General features: G+C 42.9%; 1 protein-coding gene across 4 annotated transcripts in view; it reads right to left on the bottom strand.

Annotated features, from left to right (window-relative positions):
• The window catches only part of LOC137327071 (uncharacterized), a 323001-nt gene that overhangs the window by 266918 nt on the left and 35367 nt on the right, over positions 1 to 20716 (bottom strand). For 3 of the 4 annotated variants that reach the window (XM_067992483.1, XM_067992492.1, XM_067992501.1), the window contains exon 1: positions 1601 to 1735. The exons of the other annotated variant lie outside the window; for it this stretch is intronic. In XM_067992483.1, coding sequence (XP_067848584.1) covers positions 1601 to 1643 — 43 coding nt within the window. In that variant the 5' untranslated portion in view covers positions 1644 to 1735. Of the gene's footprint in view, positions 1 to 1600; positions 1736 to 20716 lie in introns of those variants that run through there. 4 annotated transcript variants of the gene reach the window in all.

Genomic DNA, 20716 nt, shown 5'->3' with positions numbered 1-20716 from the left:
TATTGCTGCTTCAAAATAAAGGGGTCCCACAACTCACTTGTGCCATTTTTGAGGTAATGTAAATATGACAATCTTCTCTGAAGCATTCCAAGAGAAGTTGTGAAAAAATATTCACAGACTTTAGTTTCTTAAAGATCTAAAACACAATATAGTGCAAAATGCTTTTAAAATTTGCTTTTTGATAGGAAGAGACAGAGGGGGCAGAGAGGTTGGGTTCGAAACCATGATTTCTTGTCATAAATTTATTTTCAATTTGAAAACAATTGAAATGATACATTTAGTTTGCAGTTATGTTAATAATATGTAAATTAATAGACAGTATAGAGTGGAATTTTTGGTCATATTTTCAGATAATTTCAAGTTTAGCCCACAGGAGGATGGGATGTTTCGTCCAGTTAGTTCGTTGTTTCAAAAAATTGTCATATGCTTTTAAAAACTGTATTCCTAGATGGAAGACAAAAGTCTGATGTTTTTCATAAGTTTTCTTGTTGGAGACAGACAAGATGCACCTTTCAGCTGACCTTGTATATGTGTGGTAAATTAAGGGCTGACACTATAATCTGCTGCTCCCAGCAGGGAACCATACTCATTCACATTAATCAATTGAAAAGCAAGCTGTGAACCCATGATTTTTCTGCCACCCTCCTCCACTGGTAGCTGGATCTCAGAATCACTTCTTTCACAGCTTTAGAAAAGGGATAATTCATTATCGGGATCTAAATATTACTAGTCCTGTACTAAAATGGTCGCAATGCCTTATCTGCAGATCTGCAACACTAACTTACTTTGGATACAGCAGGTGGCGCCCACCCATCAAATGACACCAACAAGGGGCCTAATGCCCATTAATGGTAACTCAAGACAAAACTAGAGACCAGTAATTTAAGTTAGGAACTAACACTAAAAGTAGTATCTATTAACTGCCACTAAATCTCTTCAGAATAGTTTTGAAGATGCTCTGCTGCAGAGTACAATAATCACAATACGAGTCCAACCTAAGTGGCACAAGCAGGTTGCATGCAGAATTTGCCATGATTTCTGATATGAAAGTCCAGAAAGACGTTATAAATCTTGTTTCACAGCATAATTTTCTCTGAGCTTATGCGCTCCACTGTTTCACACGCTTGTCCAGTTGTGCAGCCATTTATCACCTTCAATCTGCTACAGACCTTTAAGGTCGGAGAAAATAATAACGATATGGTTGTCACTCAGAAGCTCGTGTGGTTGAGTGCTCTTAACAAGGTGACCAGGTGAATCCTGGAGCTGCCCTCTTAGTTTGTCAGGTCTCAGCCAAACGTGCAAGCCGAGAAATACATTTTAGTGGATGTGAGAAACCTAAAGTTGGCCGGCAAATTGCAACTAATCCCAGTCAATCCCTGAATAGCACTGGGTAGGACTACCAGCAATCAGAAAGAAAGCCTTTGTGCTAGAGGAGGCCATGCGATGGTGATGGGCTTGCAGAGGGAACAATAATAAGGGGCAAAAGACATGGAAAAAAGTCAAGAAGTACACATTAAAACAAGCACAATTTCCTCTACTGTACGTTAAGGAAAATGAACGTTATATTAAATGAATATGCAAGACAGAGATTTAAGCTTACCACTAACGATGAGCAGTTTGTAAAAAATTGCAAAATATGCCATAGCTATTTTATCCAGTAGAATATTTTTGTAGACAGACGTTTAAAAACAAAAAATGTGGCCTTCAAGAACGCTTTCGACTTTTTAAATAGATTAAGTCATTTCAACCAACTCCCTTTACCCCAGTTGACATCATTTCCTTTTTTTTCAAAACAGCCAACCATGGCATTGCTATAAATTAGGTTGATGCGACAACAAAAGTGAGGATATTAGCTTTGAACTATTGTATACTGAAGACCACAACCGGATGTTAAATGCAATGGGGCGCAGCCTTTTAACACAAAATCTTATCACTCAGAAATATATTCTGTACCTCAGTTCCAATGCTAATAAATGGTATTAAATTAACTTAATTGTGCTTGGGACTTTTTTAAAATTAATTTTTGTTCTCATCAAGACATAACATGGGTAATGCATGAACATTTCCATTTCATTGCACTAAGTATCAGAATTAAGCACTTCCAGTTCCAGTGTAATATGAGTTAAATGCAAAGTAAAGTTCCTCTGTAGTGGCTCAATGTTGTGTCATAACCAACCTCAGACAAGCACACCCCGTTGCACATTTCCCACGCCAACCAGCCTTATGTCCTCTTTGAGTGAGGTTGTCAGTTCTGGACTGTTTTTCTATTCTGGACGTGTCCTCACCGAAGTCCTAAAAAAGGACAACTGGACTGATTCCTTGATCTGGCAAATAACGAGACTCATAGGATTTGCTGGTCGGGAAATCATGGGCCCATAATACCTGATTTCCCATCCATTTAAATTAATGGACAGGAAATCAAGCTCTGCAGGTCAACGATTTCTTGACCAATATTCCCTGTGAACACAGCTTCTCCGGGAGCACCCAATCAAGGAATCAGCCCGAGTATCATTATCCACTATGCCTGCACCAGTCTCTTACATTCTGTTTTTAAAACAGGTATTAACCCTTCTCAAAACTTTAAAACCTTTTACTTACTTTATTTCTTCATCATTCTGCTTTTCAAAAGCACCTAACTTCATTATTTTGGTGGTCTGTTCTGAGAACTGCTTCAACCTAAATTATAGGATAAGCAGTGTCCTGATTGATTGTTTCAAAAGAAAGAAATTTTGTCACTTGAGAGGAAAAGGGCTAGAGCAAAAATACTTTAAGTGTGATCTGACCAGTGCATTGTAAAGCCCTGGCATAACTTCAAAGTCTCATAGAATGTGGTAAAGTACCCGCATATCACTAATTCAGCACCATCCTGACTGTTTTTTCTTCAGTCTCATCCACTGGGTTCCTAGTGCTACAGCATTTAGTACAGCCCTGCCCATCTAGGAGTTAAAGTCCACCCCGAAGTGTGATCGTCAGGTGAAATGGGGTTAGAAGGTGGAGAGAATTGGACCAAGGTGTACTGACCCCATTATAAAGTAATACATTCAGTCCTTATTTTCACATAATATTTTAATGTTATTTTAATATTTATATTTAAATAGAAAAACTTACACCAATTTTGGAAGCAGAGGTTTTGGTTGGTTGGAGTAGAGTTCTCTGCAGTACAGGCAGAGCAGCTGGGAGATGCAAAAGTGATATGCTACAGTGTCACCACAGACGAGAGGTTGTAATGACAGCATGATAAGTTTACATTGTTTCCATTATAAATCATTTCCATTATAAATTGATATAGGAATTTAATACGTGCTGACATAAGGCTTTAGAATTTCTGTGGGGGTTTTCCAGATCTGCCGTCTCTTCAGCAGAAGATCAGCGATAGCCCTGCAGAAACCGCCATTTCTCAGAAGTTTTCACTGATCTTCCACTTAAGTTGTGACATGAGGTCGGGAGAATCCTCATGAAAATTCTACTGCCAAATTTTTTTAGATATCATTGATATACGCTAGTACCTCGCAGAAATACAAATGACAAAAAAGAAGAAAAGGCAAAATAGATTTACTGCCAATGGTAACCCATGCCTCAGTTCTGGGCACCGCACCTCAGGAAGGATATATTGGCCTTGGAGGCGATGCACTGCTGATTCACCAGAATGATACCGGGGCTAAAAAGGGTACATTATGAGGACAGGTTGCATAGACTAGGCCTGTGTCCCCTCAATTATAAAAGATTAAGGGGTGACATAATTGAGGTGTTTAATATGATTAAAGGATTTGAAAGGGCAGATGGAGAGGAAATATTTCCTCTGGTGGGGGAGAACAGCACAAGGGGGCATAACCTTAAAGTTAGAGCTAGACCGTTCAGGGGTGATGTCAGGAAGCACTTCTTCACACAGAGGGTAGTGGAAATCTGGAACTCTCTCCCCCAAAAAGCTTTTGAGGCTGGGGGTCAATTGAAAATTTCAAAACTGAGATTGATAGATTTTTGTTAGGTAAGGGTATTAAACATTATGGAACCAAGACGGGTAAATGGAGCTAAGGTACAGATTAGCCATGATCTAATTGAATGGTGGAACAGGCTCAAGGGGCTGAATGGCTACTGTTGTTCCGAGGTTCCATTACTGCCGACGTAGAACTAACTTCAAGCCAGTACCTTCAATTCTCCTATAATTGGATTTTCTTTCTTGTTCTCTTACTTTGCTCCTTTACACAAAAATAAATTGCATCTAAAATGATCCACTGACATTCGAGGACATTATCAGCAATCAACTCTGTTTCGTATTTTTTATTAGCTAATTCATTTAAATTATTTAAATATGCTAAAATTATACAACTATCTTAAATGCCTGGAATTCAAATTTAATGATAATTAACTTTTCATGAGCTATTTTCTAAATTAAAAGAACATTACTTCTTGGCTCCAGTAATTCTACAGAAATTGTAATAAATACCACATGATAGTCCCAACTTTGTGAAACGACTGAACGGAAATCTCCACTTACTAGTCTGCTTTAAATTACGAGAACTTTATCCAAGACTTGAGAATACAAGATTTTCCTCTATGTGTGAAGTTAAAGAAAAATTATTTTACTAAATTGACATTGCTTTATTATGATATTATTTAACAAAATAGCTGAATTTTCTATGTTAAAAATTTGTGTGTCAACTTCAAAGGCACAGTTTACATTTCTGCAACTTGCACGCTCTTTACAAATAATTCAAATCTTTGGGAGTTTCTCAGTCCTTGCTCTCATTTGTAAATGAGGGCAAGTCTGCACTTGACTTCAACTAAAATGACCTCAAAATCCATCTGTCTAGATGAACACATGATAACGTTTTGGATGGCTGGTATGACTTGATGGCACTCCAGGGAATTTTCTAGTGTCCAACATAAAGCTCCATTTCCACAAGCAAGCCTACGCTGCCTATGAACCAAAATATGACCTTATACATGAAGCAGTCTTAGGCAGCAGGCCGCAGGGTGAACAATGAACTGTTTTACCTTTGAGGTACACACTGGAAATAATATAGACCACCACTATAAGCTCCTGCGGGTGGGTTCTCCATTTTATAGAAACATAGAAACAGAGAAACTAGGAGCAAGAGTAGGCCATTCGGCCCTTTGGGCCTGCTCCGCCATTCAAAATGATCATGGCTGATCATCTAACTCAGTATCCTGTTCCCGCTTTTGCCCCATATCCCTTGATCTCTTAAGCATTAAGAAATATATCTATCTCCTTCTTGAATACATCTAATGACTTGGCCTCCACTGCCTTCTGTGGTAGAGAATTCCACAGGTTCACCACCCTCTGAGTGAAGAAATTTCTCCTCATCTCGGTCCTAAATGGCATACCCCGTATCCTGAGACTGTGACCCCTGGTTCTGGACTCCCCAGCCATTGGGAACATCCTCCCTGCGTTTAGTCTATCTAGTCCTGTTAGAATTTTATATGTTTCGATGAGATCACCTCTCATTCTTCTAAATTCTAGTGAATATAGGCCTAGTCAACCCAATCTCTCCTCATACCTCAGTCCTGCCATCCCAGGAATCAGTCTGGCAAACCTTTGTTGCACTCCCTCCATGGCAAGGACATCCTTCCTCAGATAAGGAGACCAAAACTGCACACAATACTCCAGATGTGGTCTCACCAAGGCCCTGTATAACTGCAGTAAGACATCCCTGCTCCTCTATTCAAATCCTCTTGCAATGAAGGCCAACATACCATTCGCCTTCCTAACTGCTTGCTGCACCTGAATGCTCGCTTTCAGCAACTGGTGTACAAGGACACCCAGGTCTCGTTGCACCTCCCCTTTTCCCAATCTATCACCATTCAGATAATAATCTGCCTTTCTGTTTTTACTACCAAAGTGGATAACCTCACATTTATCCACGTTATACTGCATCTGCCATGTTCTTGCCCACTCACTCAAATTGTCTAAATCACATTGGAGCCTCTTTGCATCCTCCTCACAGCTCACATTCCACCCCAGCTTTGTGTCATCTGCAAACATGGAAATGTTACATTTAGTTCCCTCATCCAAATCATTGATATATATTGTGAATAGCTGGGGCCCAAGCACTGATCCCTGCGGTACCCCACTAGTCACTGCCTGCCACGCGGAAAAAGACCGGTTTATTCCTGCTCTTTGTTTCCTGTCTGTCAACCAATTCTCAATCCATGCCAGTATATTCCCCCCAATCCCTTTTGCTTTAATTTTGCACACTAACCTCTTGTGTGGGACCTTATCAAAAGCCTTCTGAAAATCCAAATACACCACATCCACTGGTTCTCCCCTATCTATCCTACTAGTTACATCCTCAAAAAACTCCAGTAGATTTGTTAAGCATGATTTCCCTTTCATAAACCCATGCTGACTTTGTCCAATCCCGTTAATGCCCTCCACATGTTCTGTTATCACATCTTTTATAATAGACTCCAGCATTTTCCCCACTACTGATGTTAGGCTAACTGGTCTGTAATTCCCTGTTTTTTCTCTCCCTCCTTTTTTAAATAGTGGGGTTACATTTGCCACCCTCCAATCTGTAGGAACTGTTCCGGAGTCTATAGAATTTTGGAAGATGATGACCAATGCATCCACTATTTCCAGGGCCACTTCCTTTAGTACTCCGGGATGTAGATTATCAGGCCCTGGGGATTTGTCAGCCTTTAGCCCCATTAATTTCCCTAGCACTATTTTTTTTACTAATACTGGTTTCCTTCAGTTCCTCCCTCTCACTGGACCCCTGGTTCCCTAACATTTCTGGCAGGTTATTTGTGTCCTCCTTTGTGAAGACAGAACCAAAGTATGTGTTTAATTGTTCTGCCATTTCTTTGTTCCCCATTATAATTTCCCCCATTTCTGACTGTAAGGGACCTACATTTGTCTTCACTAATCTTTTTCTCTTGACATATTTATATAAGCTTTTACAATCAGTTTTTATGTTCCCTGCTAGTTTACTCTCATACTCTATTTTTCCCCTCTTAATCAATCTCTTTGTCCTCCTTTGCTGAATTCTGAACTGCTCCCAATCCTCAGGCTTGCTGCTTTTTCTGGTAATTTTATATGCCTCCTCTTTGGATCTAATACTATCGCTAATTTCTTTTGTAAGCCATGGTTGAGCCACCTTTCCTGTTTTATTTTTGCGCCAGACAGGAATGAATAATTGTTGTAATTCCTGCACACGTTCTTTAAATATTAACCATTGCCTCTCCACCGTCATCCCTTTTAGTAAAGTTCCCCAATCTATCATAGCCAACTCTCACCTCATATTTTTGTAATTTCCTTTATTTAGATTCAGGACCCTAGTTTCGGATTCAACTACTTCACTCTCCATCTTAATGAGGAATTCTATCATGTTATGGTCGCTCTTCCCTAAGGGACCCTGCACAACAAGATTGTAAATTAATCCTTTCTCATTGCACAATACCCAGTGTAGGATCGCCTGTTCTCTAGTTGGTTCCTCAACATATTGGTGTAGAAAACCATCATGTACACACTCCAGGAATTCCTCCCCCACAGTATTATTGCTAATTTGGTTTGACCAATCTATATGTAGATTAAAGTCACCCATGTTTATAATTGTACCCTTCTTGCATGCGTCTCTAATTTCCTGTTTAATGCCCTCCCCTACATCTCCACTACTGTTTGGGGGCCCATAGAAAACCCCCATCAATGTTTTCTGCCCCTTGGTGTTTCTTAGCTCCACCCATGCAGATTCCACATCATGATTTTCCGAGCCAATATCCTTCCTCACTATTGCATTGATTTCCTCCTTTACTAACAACGCTACCCCACCTTCTTTCCCTTTTTGACACAATGGGCTCGATTTTAGGAGGGAGGCCCGTTGGCAGCGAGGGGTCGACTGGGCGCGTCAGTGAATTCGGGGTGCTCCGCACGCGATCGTAGCCTAATTGAAGCCACTTACCTTGGCTTTCGGGTTTCGTGCTGGAAAGCTGCGCAGCGGGCGGACTGTGCACCCGCATCATAGGCTGTCAGCTTGAGGAGCCCTATTTAAAGGGGCAGTCCTTCACTGACTGATGCTGCAGAAAGGAGCCAAAATTACAGCATGGAGCAGCCCAGGGGGAAGGCTGCTCCCAGGTTTAATGATGCCTCACTCCAGGTCCTACTGGATGGGTGAGGAGGAGGACAGAGATCTTCTCCCCGGCGGACGGGAGGAAGTGGCCTGCCTCTACCTCCACGAAGGCCTGGCTCGAGGTGGCAGAGGAGGTCACCTGCACCACAAACATATCACGCACCAGCATACAGTGCAGGAGGTGCTGCAATGACCTAAGTAGGTCAGCCGAAGTGAGTACACTTACTCATTCCCCTACACTTCGTCTGCCACATCAACGCCCCCACCCCACATCTCCTTCTGCGCTGCCAACACTACTCTATCACATCACTCCTCACACCCACTCAAAGTTCATCCTCATCTTACCTGCACTTACTCACCTCGCCAGTACTCATCCCACCACTACCACTCAAGCCAATCCTTATACAAACTCATGGCTCCGTCTCATACTCACCCTCTCATGCATCTCTTTCAAGGTCAGCCTCACCCAACCTGCCACTACCTGTGCTGCAGCCACAGGGCATGCATCACATATGTGTAGTAGGAAGCGTAAGGCAAACGTGTCGTCAGCATGAAGGGGATGCACAAGGGTGTTTGAGGGTTTGTCATGGTTTTTACTTATATTTGATTTCTGATCAACTCACATTACATATATTGTCACCACTACTGCCACGTCTTTGAAAATCTTGTGTGGTTTGTGCAATAATGCCCTTTCCTGAGGATCACCATGAAGACCCACACCTGATGCCACCCATTGTGTCACTGCAGAGTGGGTGTAGGTGTATTTGCAGGGCTCTTTTGTGCTGACGACTGAGAGATATCGGCGATGTCCTCGGTGGCACCCTGGAAGGATGCGGAGGAGAAGTTGTTGAGGGCAGTGGTGACGTTGACAGCGACAGGTAAGAAGATAGTGCTCGGGCCAGCTGGGAGCAGCTCGGCATGAAGGAGGCTGCAGATGTCCACGACTACATGTCGAGTGAATCTGAGCCTCCGTGTGCACTGCTGCTCAGAGAAGTCCAGGAAGCTGAGCCTCGGTCTGTGGACCCTGGGGCGAGGGTAGTGCCTTCTGCGACGCATCTCTCTCTGCGGTTGCCCTACCTCCTGCTGAGCAGATGGATGTGTCACAGCACTGTGTTGTGGAGCTCCACGTGTCAGAGGTGGAAGGCGTGGCCGGTGAGGCTGGTGATGCTGTTCGTCCTCCGAGGAGGTCATGACTGCAGCTATGGCGGCCCCCATCTGGAAGATGTACATTTGAGGGGGTCCACAAGGTAGTTAAATGTGTCTGGACACCGGGGTTGAGGTTGCAAGTTTGTGAATTTTATTGTTCGGAGGAGGGTGGTGCAGGACAAACTTTGTCTAAAGTGACTGAGTGGCCTCCTGCAATGAGTGAGAGTCTCCCCCCCACCTGTCAAATGGACCTTTGCAGCTCCCACAGGCTGGTGGCTGCAACACGTCCATTTCAACTGGAAGTATTTCCCCCAATACGGGAAACACGCTCAGTTGATATGAAAATCCCACCCCTCCTAAAATATCCTCCCAATCAGGTCTGCAAACGACCTGAACTATCTACTTAATTGGTTTAAGTGGGATCCCACCGGCTTTAATTGCCGGTGAGAGTCCCGCATGCGGGGGCTGCGCGAGCATCTAAGCGCGTCATTGGGGAACCCGGAAATGGGCGGGTTGGAGCCGGGCTCCGGACCTGCCCTGGGAATCCCCGATTTTCAGAGCCCCCCGCCACGAACTCGCCGTCTCGGACATCCGAAAATCGAGCCCAATGCCTTAAGACTTGTCTTTTTAAGATTGCTAGTCACCGTAGTTTTATTTTGCACTATGGCCCTATTTGTTTTTCGCCCTTGTTTTCTCTGCCTTCCACTATTGCTTCGTCCCTTTCTGTCTTTTGTTTCTATCCTTGTTTCCCCCTCCTCTGTCTCCCTGCTCAGGTTCCCATCCCCCTGCCATTCTAGTTTAAACTAGTTCATGGCAGTATTACGATGGGGGGATGACTTCCTGGGTCAGGAGTTAATTCCTAATGCAAGGCAGGCTCCTGGCAGGATCCCTGCCACCAAGACAAGGCCAGAAAATTCCAGTGATGCTACAGCGGGATAGCCACTGCAGCACAAGAAGGGGCGGCTGCTGATTTAAAGGGGCCGGAAAATGACAGCAACTTGTGTTTTAGGCCTGCGCCGAGACCTTCAGGAGAATCTTGTGACGAACACTAGGCTTCTAACGGGGTGTATGGCTCCAAATCTGAGCCAGGAACCCAGGCTCTGCTTTCCCACAGATGGGGTGGGGCGGCCAGTACTGGCGGGAAGCAGTGGGAGGGAAATTAAGGTCAGGACGAGAAGCTGGCAGTAGACCTTGCCACCTGATTGTGCCCCTTTTCTGGCGGTCTCCCACCCGATTTCAATTCAGAAGTAAAACTACACAGAAGCATGAGCAAACAACATATTTCATATTTCATTAAATTGCAAAACTTTATGTAACCCACAACACTAACAAATGTCTGGCAACAAGGGCTTTCCTCTCCAGACATTGCTCATAACTCCTGTCAGGTGCTGCAGAGAATGCCTACAATGAGACCCATGCTGCCACAAGGAACAACATTGAGCAAACAATCGGCATGCTCAAGAAATGCTTCCACTGTCTGGACCGTTCGTAGGAGCTGTGCAGTGCACCCCTGAGCGGGTATCCAGATTTGTAGTAGTGTGCTGCATGCTCCACAACTTTGTCAGCATGAGGGACCAGCCCTTACCACATGGGAACCAACAAGGACAGAAGGAGGAGCAGGAATAACATAACATAAGAAATAGGAGCAGGAGTAGGCCATACGGCCCCTCGAGCCTGCTCCGCCATTCAATAAGATCATGGCTGACCTTCAACCTCAACTCTACTTTCCCGCCCGATCCCCATATCCCTTGATTCCCATAGTCCTTGAATCCCCTAGAATCCAAAAAATCTATCTATCTCAGCCTTGAAAATACTCAATGACTAAGCATCCACAGCCCTTTGGGGTAGAGAATTCCAAAGATTCACAACCTATAGGAGTGAAGAAATTCCTCCTGATCTCAGTCTTAAATGGCCAACCCCTTATCCTGAGACTATGCCCCCTAGTTCTAGACTCTCCAGCCAGGGGAAACAACCTTTCACCATCTACCTTGTCAAGCCATCTCAGAATCTTAAATGTTTCTTATATGTGCGCTTTAACTGAGTCAGATCTCCCATTCCTCATTCGCCAACAGTCCCACAATCCTTACCATTATTTTTACAACTACCATCCAATTGCTTTCCTTCATTCCAGACTTATTGGTCTTGCCCTGGCTTCACTACAAAGACAAATAACAACACCAAATCCAGATCAAAAAACAAATTTATAACACAGATCATGTGTGCATTGACAAATAAAATGACTAATCACCCTTGAGCAAGTCCTTAGTGCTTGTCTTGTGTGCTTGTTTTCTTATTCTGGTGCTCCTATGGTTTGCAAGCTGTCCGACATCCATCTATTTCAATTGGAGGAGCTGCCTGTAGAGGCACATCAGGCACTGGCAGCATGCACCAATAGTGTAAATGAAGCCCGATTCTTAACTTTGGGCCAGCCTCTGACCTCTCGGTTTGGGCACGTGCTGACAGCGCACCGCTGGTTGTGTGCCCGGACACCGGTCACAACCAGTTTTTACTACATATGGGGCCGGAAATTGCTATGAGCAGTGAATGACCCGACCCATACCAACACATCCATATTGTATCTGCGGTCTTAACTGCGGGAACTTCCTCTAATGGGAACCTGAAAAGAGTCCAGCGTTAAATCCCACGAACCTAGGAACTTATGTGGTCGATGAGAGGCACGCTCTCTCACCTCCCCCATCAGATTGCAGCATCCTTGAGAAACCACGAAGAGTCAAAACCAGGAAGTGAAAGCTACATCCAGTTAAAACCAGGAAATGAAAGCTACAACAGTAAAATCATTATAAAAACAGTTAGAGTCAGTGAAATAAAGAGAGGGTAAGAAATATCAAATTAAAAGACTGAGATAAAAGAGACTGAAAGAAAAAGTAAAAAAATTAAAAATTTTAATTTTTTTAAAAACGTCCAACAACTATTAAAATCGCAATGAATGAGATTCCACATTTTTAAAATTTAATTTTCAGTGCCAGGGCGGTTGTTTGGCAGTCATTAAGACTTACCACACTGTTAAAACTTAGTTTAGACCTGATATATTTGAGCATACATTTTTTAGTCTTCCTTTTTTTTTATTCGTTCATGGGATGTGGGCGTCGCTGGTGAGGCCAGCATTTATTGCCCATCCCTAATACTTTAGTGGTACTTCCACCAGCAAGTTTATACTCCTCCATTGATTTCAATGGCAAGCCAGCCGACTGTCAATCCACGGAGCTGTCACATCGCCAGCGAATCAGGAAGAGCAAGTACTGAATTTCTGGATTTGACTGCGCATGCACGGGACTTGCTCTTCGATTTTGCTTTTAATAACGGTGAGCGCTGTTAGGCTCACCGTTATTTTGAAAGCAATTTTCGGCCCATTGTCTTTTAAACATGCAGCACTCTTGATTACAATTATTTCTGCCCTAAAAGAAGCAAAGCCCATTAAAGCAATCTGAATGCTCAAACTCTCCATGAAGTTGGAGAGGCCCAGTATACCTTTTACTAAATTGAAGCCCCATTATTGGTGTGAGTTAAAAACAGAAAGGTGATTTGTCTACACGTCATGCAATGTAGTCTTCCAAACCTATTTTTCTACATGAAATGATATACTTTTCCTACAGTGATGTCCTGTCCACTTACTTTTTAAAATTGACCTAAAGCAGCTTGTTTGGTGCTCTAGGGTGGGATCCAAAATCTTGTCAGACAAGTTCTTAATCAGGGTCACAAGGTAAAGAATGCAACTGGAGAATATTGTATTTCTCCTGAATCTGGCAAAAAATAAAGCCTTTCATTTCATGTCAAAGGGTTCCAAAATCCATTAATTTGGCCTCCCAGTGCCATAATGACATTTGATGCAATGCCAAATCTCAAGACATAAAGTGCTGGCCCACTCCATTCTATCAAATGCCTTTTTGGCATCCAATTAGAAAGTCATTCCAAGCATAGTGTACTCCTAAATACAAACACCTACCATTCTCTTGCCATTGCCTAGTCTCATCATTCATACAATGAAATCTTTGCTGCACCACCGTGAGTTTTTGCACCTCCCTTCGCTTAATGACTATCCTCCATTAAACAAAATGCCTTTTAGCTCTTTAAAGCCAGCTGAATGTGAATGCAAGTCATTTCTATGGAGATGGAAAGATGAAAAATGTCCATCTCAACTCAGGTAGAAGTATTTTGTGTTTAGTTCTCGTATTTTGTTGAATTATCTCTGTTCTGCATAACTAAGTAATAATACTGTATTGGGTTCCTCAGGCATTCATTGGCTGGATTTCAGGAAATAAATAATAGCATTACTAAGCTTCTAAAATGAATCAAAATGTCTGTGTTCAAATATTATAAATTCAACATCATTTAGCAAAGAACCTAAGCAATTGCCCCCAGCTTTAAGGGAAAGGTCAAGAAATCTTATGGAAACTTGTAATTACATTTACCTCAGCATGTGAATTGAATGAGTGAGATTTTTTGACATCCGAAAAGAATTAATGCAGCATCAAGTCCAATATGGGCAAAAAGATGAAAAGTGGTATGTCAGTAATAATGACAATTTTAGGTAGAAATTGTCTTGGCAAATTTAGGACAGCCTGGATGGCACAATGAATATATTAGCAGTCAAGCTTACCAATTTTCCAGCATAAATTCGATCTGGCAAGTCATGAAATCCATTATGAATATTCAATAAATCTTTGGTGACTTTTATATTTTTGTCTATTTTAATAATTATAGGGAAAGATTGCCTATGTGGTATGTGTAATGACATCATAAACCCCTTCTTTATAAATCAGTTTACAATTCTGTTAACATAGCACACAGAGAAAATCTTCCCTCTTCATTTTGCCAAACACTTAGGGGTAAAACTTCCACTGTACTGCTCCTGACGTTCATTGGGAATGCATATCACAAAATTACACACTCCCAGCCCATGATTTCCTGAACTTTAATGGATGAGCTGGGCGTGCACAATTTTGCGATGTGCTCCCGACATGTCAGGATTGGCTTGGCGGAATTTCTACCCCTTTATTGCTTATAAAGCTGTGATGAAATCTGGTATGAAATCAGACTACCATTATCATATGATCAAAGTATCTTCAGTCATGCTCAACTCTCCTTCAGTTGACTAATGGAATTCTGCACTGATGCACTGCCTTCTGAAACTGAGTAGTAGCACAAAAACTCATTGACTCAACCTTCAAACTGTCCTTCATTTTCCAAGATCGAGATTGAAAATATGTTCCGGCCAAGCAACTTTCAGTATTCAAATATAATAGGAGGGGGGTGGGGAGAGGCAGTTATTTTCCAGGTTTTGGTAACTTTTACACCACCTTAACACTATTTGGAAAAAAGCAGACGTGTTAATGCCAAGTCACATTTTCCAACATAAGGTTAATTCAGCTGTAAGCACTTACTGCCAATGGTCTAAAAATACAAATTGAGCCAATTACTGGGGAGAAATATAATCAATGAAAGTAATGTTTTATACTCTGACATTACAGGGTAAAGTCACTAATCCCCTGCTCCTAAAAGGAATCTATATCTGAAGAAAGTACAGTTTGGACATAGGCCAACACTGTAGCATGATGCTCCATTCAGCACTCCCTTTGAGCATGGCTGTCCCCTTGGAGCGTGGGATCAGTGAGCTTACCCATATGTCTTTACACCATCTCCAACATTACTCTAAGGCTTCCAGTTGTAACACTATAAGGTAACCTTTGCGAGGCAAGACTCTCAGTGTGAAGCCTTACTCAACGGGAGCACACATCAGAGAACTGGGTGTGGTGGTCACTGCAACCAATTAGCAGCTCTCCCAATTTTCCTGTGATTAAAATTAATCAGACACACTGACTCCTCAGTCTGACTAACCTGTTGTCCTATCAAGTGAGGCTCGTGCAAGGTGTCGTGCCTCACACAATTTATCTTTAGAAATGCTGGTACATTAATATTGCCCACGGCTCTCTGTGGTGGTGTTTGATTGCCATAATGAAAATCCCTTAAGTTCATATGTAACAGGCCAAACAACCTGGGCTGTAATAGTCCCAAAAATTAGGTAAATTTCTTGATGATTACACAGCCGCTGCAAAATATTAGTTCCATAACTAAATAGAACTTCAATCATTTTGTTTCAAAATAAGTTCCACATTTCAAGTATGTTTATGAAGTGAAATGTGAGTGCTGGTAGTGCAGATACTAAAACAGATGCTGGTATTCATGGCATCCAAATTTATAAGCATGGAACTCATTCTGTATCAGAATTGCAAATTTTTGAGTCTTGACATTTTCACTAGCTCGAAGATCAATTCGAAAAGATCTCATCATCTTTGAGGATGAAACCACTCAAAATGATACCTGATCCATCACTGAACAAAACCTCAATAAAGTGGTCAAAGACTATGGGGAGAATTTTAACCCCCCACGTTGTGCGGGAAAGTGTTGGGTGGATAGGTTAACATTTCAAAAATCTGAAACTCCAACCCGCATACTTCCAGTTTTAACAGAGGCGGGTTGGGGAGCAGGCGGCTAACGTGCTCTCGAGAGGTGGGTCAGTAATCTAAATATTTTAATGAGGGTGCATGCCTCAAATTTTACCAGAGTTTTACATTTAATGACTGTGGGCCGGGTTTCCCAGGGCTCAGGAAATCCGGCAGCTGGATGGAGGTGAGAACGGCCGGATCCAGCAGGTAAGTACCTTACCAGCACTGCTAGTGGGCCAGGAGGAGCAGACGTGCTCCCCCGCCGGTCCCTCAAGCAAACCTGCTTTCCTTCCTGCAATTCATGGACCCCTCCCCCACCATCCGAAGCTCCCCCACATTCTGAAGCCCAATCTGTGATCTGAAGCCCCAGTCGCGATTTGAAGCTCCCCCGATCTGAAGCACCCCCCACCCTGTAAACTGAAGCCCCCCCGGCAATCTGTAACCCTCCCCCCGTGATCTGAAACTCCCTGATTTGAAGCCCAACCCACGATCTGAAGCCCTCCGCGATCTTAAGGCCCCCCCAAATCAGGCCCTCCCGCAATCTGAAGCCCCCCACCCTCCCCCCCGATCTGAAGCCCTCCCCCAATTTGAAGCTCCCAACAATCTGAAGCACCCCACGATCTGAACTCCCCTCCCGCGATCTGAAGGCCCCCCCAACCTGAAGCCCCCCTGCAATCTGAAGCCCTCCCGATCTAGCCCTTCCATGCGATCTGAAGCCCTCCCATGATCTGAAGCCCCCCACCCCACCACCACCCACTGCAATCTGAAGCCAGACCTGAGATCTCTTCCCCTCGCCCCCGATCGCTCCACAGTTGCAGTCTTGAGATGCAGGCCTTCCCGTCCACCAGCCAGCCAGACTCTCAATCTGGCTTGTTGCCGGCCAGTAAACGGAGACAAAAAATTCAAAAGAGGTCCTGCCGTTAAGTTCTAATTAGAACTTTACTTCCCTGCCTCCTATGAGTTACAGATTTTCTGAATTTTATCCTGATACATTTATAGGTGACAGAGAAACATTAGTAGAAAAAGAGTAAGGTTGACAATTATCAGCAGTGACCACATTCCTTGCAACCAGAAAGCTCACAACGTTGATGGGTGTTAACAGATGGTTGAATCTTGACAGGTTCTTACACTTGAGATGTCAGCCATTGCACAATGGTGACATGCTCACCTCTAAGTCAGAAGGTTGTGGATTTAAGTCCCACTCCAGTGACTTGAGAACAAAATCTAGGCTGACACTCCAGTGCAGTACTGAGGGAGTCCTGCACTGTTGGAGGCGCTGTCTTTCAGATGAGACATTTCCTATATTACAACAGTGACTGGACTTCAAAAGCACTTTGGGACAGCCTGAGGTCGTGACAGGCACTATATAGATATAACTTCTTTCTTTATTATAACTGTTACTCTACTAGCCCATATTTTGATACAAAAGATTCATGAGCTCTATGCCCTGGTGGTGGGCCCATGTATCTTGTTAGCATGCAGATAGGACACTTCTTCATTTAAGCTGCAACCAAACCTCAAGTTTCTTGCATTGAAAATAAATATCACTCGGTTGATGTGCACAAGATTAAATGTACACTACCAATGTGTGTTAAAGGGTTAAAATCTGCTTCATCTTGCTATAAAATCCCATTATGATGATCCCTGGATCTGATTTAAATTGTTGTCAATGGTCTTACAACATCTGGATATTTTCAGTGAATAATTATCAATTGCAACAAAATCCTTTTCCCTCTCCAACTTTCGATCAGACCCAAGCTGTTGTTACTGTGCTTGCGCTGTACCTACTGCCAGCTCGTCAGAGTGCACTTAGCATAAAACTCCTAAATCAGACCACCCTGCATTTCCTCCTTGAAGCCAAGAGAAAGTCAAGGGAAAAGAAGTAAAGTGTCTATTTAGAAAGTGTTCCTTAGGAATAACACCTCCCTTTCTGGTACCAAAATGAATTAGCATATATTTTACCTACCTGCTATTCTTTAGCATGTCTAATTAATACATTCATTCAGATCCATTTCAGTATTATGAATTTCTCCTGCACTCGTCACTTAGAATTATAGAAAGGTTACAGCACAGAAGGAGGCCATTTGGCTCATCGAGTCCGTGCCGGCTCTATGCAAGAGCAATCCAGCTAGTCCCACTCCCCTGCCCTTTCCCCGTAGCTCTGCAAATTTTTTCCTTTCAAGTACTTATCCAGTTCCCTTTTGAAGGCCATGATTGAATCTGCCTCCACCACCCCCTCGGGCAGTGCATTCCAGATCCTAACCACTCGCTGTGTAAAAAAGTTTTTCCTCATGTCACCTTTGGTTCTTTTGCCAATCACCTTAAATCTATGCCCTCTGGTTCTTGACCTTTCCGCCAATGGGAACAGTTTCTCTCTATCTACTCTGTCTAGACCCTTCATGATTTTGAATACCTCTATCAAATCTCCTCGCAACCATCTCTGTTCCAAGGAGAACAACCCCAGCTTCTCCAGTCTATCAACATAACTGAAGTCCCTCATCCCTGGAATCATTCCAGTAAATCTCTTCTGTACCCTCTCTAAGGACTTAACATCTTTCCTAAAGAACTGGACACAATACTCCAGTTGTGGCCGAACCAGTGATTTATAAAGGTTCAACATAACTTCCTTACTTTTGCACTCTATGCCTCTATTTATAAAGCCGAGGATCCCGTATGCTTTTATAACCGCTTTCTCAACCTGCCGTACCATCTTCAACGATTTGTGCACATATACCCCCAGATCTCTCTGTTGCTAGACCCCTTTTAGAATTGTGCTCTCTAGCTTATATTGCCTCTCCTCATTTTTCCTACAGAAATGTATCAATTCGCATTTTTCTGTGTTAAATTTCATCTGCCACGTGTTTGCCCATGCCACCAGCCTGTCTATGTCCTCTTGAAGTCTATCATGATCCACTTCACTGTTCACTACCCTTCCAAGTTTTGTGTCATCTGCAAATTTTGAAATTGTGCCCTGTACACCCAAGTCCAAGTCATTAATATATATCAAAAAAACAATGTTCCTAGAACCAACCCCTGGGAAACACCACAGTATACATCCCTGCAGTCCGAAATACAACCGTTCACCACTACTCTGTTTCCTGTCACTTAGCCAATTCGGTATCCATGTTGCTACTGCCCCCTTCATTCTATGGGCCGCAATCTTGACGACAAGCCTATCGTGTGGCACTTTATCAAACGCCTTTTGAAAGTCCATATACACCATATCAGCTGCATTGCCCTCATCTATCCTCTCTGTTACCTCATCAAAAAACTCTTAAGTTAGTTAAACACGATTTGCCTTTAACAAATCTGTACTGACTTTCCCTAATCAATCCACACTTGTCCAAGTGACTGTTAATTCCGTCCCGGATTATCGTTTCTAAAAGTTTCCCCACCACTGAGGTTAAACTGACTGGCCTATAGTTACCGGGTTTATCCTTACACCGTTTTTTGAACAAGGGTGTAACATTTGCAATTCTCCAGTCCTCTGGCACCACCCCCGTATCTAAGGATGTTTGGAAGATTATGGCCAGTACCTCCACAATTTCCACCCTTACTTCCCTCAACAACCTAGGATGCATCCCATCCAGACCAGGTGACTTATCTACTTTAAGTACAGCTAGCCTTTCAAGTACCTCTTCTTTATCAATTTTTAGCCTATCCAGTATCTCAACTGTAACTTCCTTTACTGAGAATCTGGCAGCATCTTCTTCCTTGGTAAAGACAGATGCAAAGTACTCATTTAGTTCCTCAGCCATGCCCTCTGCCTCCATGAGTAGATCTCCTTTTTGGTCCCTGGTTGGCCCCACCCCTCCTCTTACTTCCCGTTTACTGTTTACATGCCTGTAGAAGACTTTTGGATTCCCATTTATGTTGGCCGCCAGTCTATTCTCATACTCTCTCTTTGCCTCTCTTATTTCCTTTTTCACTTCCCCTCTGAACTTTCTATATTCTGCCTGATTCTCGCTTGTGTTATCAACCTGACATCTGTTATACATCCCTTTTTTCTGCTTCATCTTACTCTCTATCTCTTTTGTCATCTAGGGGGCTCTAGCTTTAGTTGCCCTACCTTTCTCCCTCGTGCGAATGTATCTAGACTGTACCTGAACCATCTCTTCCTTAAAGGCCGCCCTCTGTTCAATTATAGTTTTGCCTGCCAATCTTTGATTCCAATTTACCGGGGCCAGATCTGTTCTCATCCCACTGAAATTGGCCCTCCTCCAATTGAGTATTTTTACTTTAGAGTGGTCCGTGTCCTTTTCCATAGTTATTCTAAACCTTATGATACTATGATCGCTGCCCCCTAAATGCTCCCCCATTGACACTTGCTCCACTTGGCCCACCTCATTCCCTAGAACCAAGTCCAGCAATGCCTCCTTCCTCATTGGGCCGGAAACGTACCTATCCACATAGATGATATCACGTGCAAATGTGACACTATAACTACATGTGCCCTCCTCCATATCATTTGTAAACAGTAGAGAAGCTTAAGTAAATCCCTACAGAACTCCATTGGACAGAATCTTGTCCATTTATCTTTGTCTCTTCATTTTTTCTTATCTGCAGAAATCTAGATTTTCAAATTTTTATGCATGGGGTTAAAGGCTACATAGGTAATACAATATGGGATATTCACTATAGCCTCAAACTGCTGAAAAATGCCTGGCTCAAAAAGAGCTGCATTATGAGTCAAGTGTGTTTATCCAGCCTGCACTGAGTGTACTGTGTGCAAATCAAATTCAAACCTTAAACACTGCTGGAGGTTCAAATCTGACAGATAGCATCATTCATGAAATACCTTTTCCTTTTAGATTTTTAAGACACTTTACTCCTTTTACCAGGATTTTCTCTCACAATCTTACATATTAAGGGAGATTTTCACTTTCGGCGGTGGTGGAAAATGGGCTGTGCAAATTGGCCACCCATTATAGACCCTGCCCAATATTACCTTTCCATTAAAGTCCAGGACCTCTGGTTCAGCTTCTCAAAACCTGCAGAAAGCAGGACTAGCAGGCACAT

This window comes from Heptranchias perlo, chromosome 1, assembly GCF_035084215.1.
Source record: "Heptranchias perlo isolate sHepPer1 chromosome 1, sHepPer1.hap1, whole genome shotgun sequence".
In the NCBI taxonomy this organism is placed as follows: Eukaryota; Metazoa; Chordata; class Chondrichthyes; order Hexanchiformes; family Hexanchidae; genus Heptranchias; species Heptranchias perlo.
Note: the sequence above shows the minus strand (reverse complement) of the source record. Positions and strands in the feature narration are given on the sequence as shown.